The sequence below is a fragment of the Vicia villosa genome, linkage group LG3, assembly GCF_029867415.1.
Source record: "Vicia villosa cultivar HV-30 ecotype Madison, WI linkage group LG3, Vvil1.0, whole genome shotgun sequence".
In the NCBI taxonomy this organism is placed as follows: Eukaryota; Viridiplantae; Streptophyta; class Magnoliopsida; order Fabales; family Fabaceae; genus Vicia; species Vicia villosa.
The window spans coordinates 120,633,180-120,637,845 of NC_081182.1; the positions used below are offsets into that span (position 1 = coordinate 120,633,180).

At 37.7% G+C, this 4,666-nt stretch overlaps 1 protein-coding gene across 1 annotated transcript; it reads left to right on the forward strand.

Moving 5' to 3' along the window:
- The first annotated feature begins 572 nt into the window (after positions 1-572).
- On the forward strand, positions 573-1,385 carry LOC131658884 (uncharacterized). Its single transcript, XM_058928134.1, has 2 exons — positions 573-708; positions 793-1,385. Exons 1-2 carry the CDS (start codon positions 573-575, stop codon positions 1,383-1,385), a joined length of 729 nt encoding a protein of 242 aa, XP_058784117.1.
- Positions 1,386-4,666: the final 3,281 nt, after the last annotated feature.

Here is a 4,666-nt window from a genome sequence, read left to right on the forward strand (position 1 = left end):
AGCATTTTTAGACTTGGCATGTGAGAGACAAATTTGTAGAGAATCAAATTTCCTTCAAAATGAGCTTTGGATGGAAAATTTCTGGTGTTCCATGTAGGAGTTATGGCTGGTCAAAGTTCAGTTGACTTTCTCCTATGAAAACCCTAATTTAGAAACTTTTGGAAGTGTTAATTTCTGATCTTTCCTTGATGAACCATGATCAATTCTTGATCAAATGGTGAATGATACTTCAATATGAGGATGTTGACAAAAAATCAGGAGTTTTGACTGTACTTTGACCACAGTACCTTTTAGGTCAACCCAGTCGACCGTTGACTTTCTGAACAATTGAGTGGTCAATCTTTTGAATTGAGACCTGAAATTTGTCAGGGAGATAATGTGGGGTATCATAGACCATATGGGATGTTATGGAGCCTTTGTTTCATTGATTTTCCTTCAGAACAACAAAACCCTAAGTCTTTGAGCCTTGTTTAGGAGAGAGTGTCTTCGAGCTTTATACCTTGATTTGAATTTGTTAGGAGAAATAAGATGGGCAAATTTTGGGGTATGACATCAACGCTTTGGAATTTGTTATGGTTGGCAATGATTTGGTGGATTTTGATGCTTTGTCCGCAAATCGATCTTTGGCTTCTAATAAAGTTTGGGAAGCGGTTCAGACCAAGGAGAGAATTCTTCGACAAAATACGAGAACCCTTTGGCTTAAGGAGGGTGACTCCATTTATCGCTTCTTTCATTAAGTTTTTAAGCATCGGAATAGAAGGAATGCGGCTGTGGGCTTGAATGGGGTTATAGGTTGGTTGGAGGATGTCATTTTGATAAAGGATGAGATTCGTAGTCATTTTGAAAGAAGATTCTCTATAACTTCGTCCTCAAGGCCTGTTCTAGAAGGGGTTGATTTGGCTTGTTTGTCTTTGGAGGATTCAATGGGGTTGGAGGTGCCTTTTTTAGAAGAGGAAATGAAGGATGTGATTTGGAATTCGGAAGGGGACAAAAGTCCGGGTTCGGATGGATTTAGTATGGGGTTCTACAAGAAGTGTTGGCCATTTTTTAAGAAAGACATTATTGATTTTGTTAATGAGTTTTTTGAATGGGCTACTCTTCCAAAAGGGGTGACGGCTTCCTTTCTCGCTCTTATTTCAAAGGTTGATAATCCTAGTAACTTGGATGATTTTAGACCAATTTGTCTTATAGGTAGCATGTATCGTATTTTGTCGAAGTTATTAGCTCAAAGATTGAAGAAGGTGATAAGTAAGTTAGTTTCGAAGTGTCAATCGGCCTTTGTAGCGAGAAGGAATATGTTAGATGGTGTTTTGATCGTAAATGAGACTTTGGATGTAACAAAGAGAGAAAAAAAGAGTTATATGATGGTGAAGGTTGACTTTTAGAAGGCGTACGATTGTGTTTCTTGGAATTATTTGAGATTCTTATTGAGACGGATGGGCTTTGGTGTTAAATGGAGAAAATGGATGGAAGCTTTGGTGTTTACTAGTTCAATGTCTATTCTCGTAAACGGAAGGCCGACTAAAGACTTTGTTGTTTCTCGTGGGATACGGCAAGGGGATCCGCTTTCTCTGTTCCTTTTTCTCTTAGTGGTGAAGGTTTAACGACATTGATGAAGAGAGCTACAAGATTGGGTGATTATGTTGGTTTTAAAGTTGGTAATGATGTACATTTTGAGATTCTTCAATTTGCGGACGATACTCTCTTGATTGGTGACGGGTCGTGGAATAATTTGTGGAGTATTAAGGTCATGCTAAGAGGTTTTGAGTTGGTTTCCAGACATCGAGTTAATCTTTCTAAAATTTGGTTTGTGGGCTTGAATTTGGAAAGGGACTTTATTCAAACGGCTTCTACCTTCCTTAATTGTTTGGTGGGATCTTCTTCCTTTTCTTTCTTAGGCATACCGATTTACTCTAATAATAAGAGGAGGGAGGTTTGGAAGCCGGTGGTGTCCAAGTTGCGGAAAAGGTTGGAGTCTTGGAGATTTAGACACTTATCGATTGGTGGGAGGGTGGTGCTTTTAAATTCGGTCTTGTCTAGTATTCCAATCTTTATGTTTTCTTTTTTTAAGGCCCCAAAAGTGGTTATTATAGAGATTATTAAGATTCAAAGGAATTTTTTGTGGGGAGGTACGGAGGATAAGAAGAATATTAATTGGATTGGGTGGGATAAGGTTTATCTTCCTAAGAAGGAGGGTGGTTTAGGAGTCAAACATTGTGGTTTGTTTAATGAGGCGCTGATTAGTAAGTGGAGGTGGAGGATTTTGAGTGGGGAAAATTTTGTATGGACTAACTTTCTTTCTTGTAGGTACGGTGACATAAAGAGAGCTATGCTCTCCAATAATGTGACTCACAAAAGAAACAAGGCGTCACTTTGGTGGAAAGATCTTTGTTGGTGGGCTCGCGCGGAAATGGACCATTGGAAAATTGGTTTCTGTCGGCTATTATTTGCAAGCTAGGAAATGGTGATCACATTGATTTTTGGTTAGATAGATGGTTATTGGAAGGGGCCCCTCTTTGTGATCGTTTTCCTTCTCTTTACCGTTATGCGGAGGATCTTGGTTCTAAAGTGAATGATAATGGATTTTGAATTTCGGGTGTGTGGGAGTGGCGCATTAACTTTGGCGACAACTTTGTAGAAGAAATTGAAGGTGAATTAGTGGAGGATCTTATTCGGGCTTTAGATGGGAGAACACCTTCGAATGATTTGGAAGATGCATACATTTGGTGGAAGCATTCATCAGGATATTCCGTAAAGACGACCTATGAAATTTTGTTGGAAGGTCAGATTCGGGGAGAGAGGCTTGGTGCCACTCTTGTGAATGCTTTAGTTCGGTGAGATGGGTAAAACTCGTGATTGGTACCACATGCATGTAGTTGCATTGTATTAGGTGTATGAGTTATTATAACATTAATGGAAGGTTGTCCAATGATACAATATGGTGTGTTTGATCAACTTTTATGATTTGATGGATGTGTATATAATCTGAATGTGTTTGCTATTGGGTGGATATTATATTGTTGGTGTTTTATCGTTTATGAACTCATACCATTGTTTAATTGTGAATGAGACTCACCCTTACTGTTGATCATTTTTCAGATTAAAGTGTAGCAGTTGTGCTTGGTGAGGATAGCATGTTGAGTCGTTCGTTTAGTTCGTAGGGTTGGTGTCATGCTCTGGTTTTATAACACTAGGGGGGAACGCTTGTTTACTTTTGAGTTGTTTGATAACTCTAACTTTTAGTTGTTGAATAATTTTATTGGTTTAGATGTGATGATTATTGCTTGATACATTATTCAACTTATGAGATAATTTCCGTTGTGTTAACATGTTAGTAAAGATGGAGCATAATGTTTTCCTCGTGATTATGCATGACATACATGATTTTAAATTAATTGAAGAGTCGTAGCATCCTTGATACATGTTTTACTCTGTAATTGTTATAATTATTTCGGGGTTTAGAAGGGTGTTACAATAGGCAAGTTATCTGATGGCCAACTTAGTGTAAAATATGCTATTCTGCACAGAATTGGCGCTGTCAATTGGGTTCCTACTAATCATACTTCAACAGTTACCGTTGGTCTGGGAAAATTTATATATGTTGTGGGTACCAAAACAATGTTTGAATATGGTACCTATATTTTTTATCAAACCGTGAAGCATGTTGTAACTAGTGCTATAAAGATGCCCATTACTTTCCCTTCTCTGATCTATGGCATTATCCTCAACCAATATCCTGGAATCTTGTCTAATGCTGATGTTGCTCACAAAAGGGAATCTACCTTGTCTCTCCATTACAAACTATTTGCAGGTAAGCATGTCCCAAATATTGTCTTGGCATTTGTTGAGTAGAAATCCACTACCAAGGCTAATGTTATCTCAAAACTGAAGAAGACTTGCAAGGATTTGTATGAGATCATTCAAACAAGTACTGAAAGGAAACTTAATATTGAAAAATTAATCAACAGTCTTGAACAGGCTAATAGTACTAGGACTGGTGATGCCATTTAGGAGAAAGTTGCTAAGGAGGATAATTATGTTGAAGAGGATGTTGCACAGGACTCTGATGTCTATACTGAGGAACAAACCTCTATTGATACTGATGGTGAAGATGGTAGCAGCTATGGGTCTGATGAAGATTGAGTCTGTTGAGATTTTTGTTTGTTTTGTGTTTTTGGCACATGTGTGCGCTTGTTCCATGGATATTTTGTGATGTAGTCTCTAAACTACCTTTACTAATGTGTTTGCTTTATATATTTGACACATTATGGCTAAAAGGGGGAGAGTTTAGTAATTTAGTTAAAGGGGGAGCAGAAGATGTTCTGATGGGTGTTTTTTTGTGGGATATGATATGAGTTTTTCTTTATGTGTTGTTGCTGCTCTGATTGTGACCACATAATGTTTTAGCCAAAATTTGTCAAAGAGGGAGTTTGTTTGTTCTGTGTTGGCAACAATTTTGGTAAAATAATCGGATGACAAAGTAGATGTCTTAACATCGTGTCTAAAACTGAACCGTAGATTGGTTTATGTTTTAGTATCATACCCCAAAATTTTCCCATCTCATTTCACTTCTCAATCTCAAACAAAGGTTCAAGACTCAAAGACACACTCTCCTAAACAATGGCTCAATGAACTAGGGTTTTTGAACTCTCTAAAGAAAATCAAT

Coding starts and splice junctions, on each gene's coding strand:
- LOC131658884 (XM_058928134.1), top strand. CDS start 573: ATGGTTGGCAATGATTTGGTGGATTTTGATGCTTTGTCCGCAAATCGA. Junction 709..792: donor AACCCTTTGGCTTAAGGAGG/GTGACTCCATTT, acceptor ATGGGGTTATAG/GTTGGTTGGAGGATGTCATT.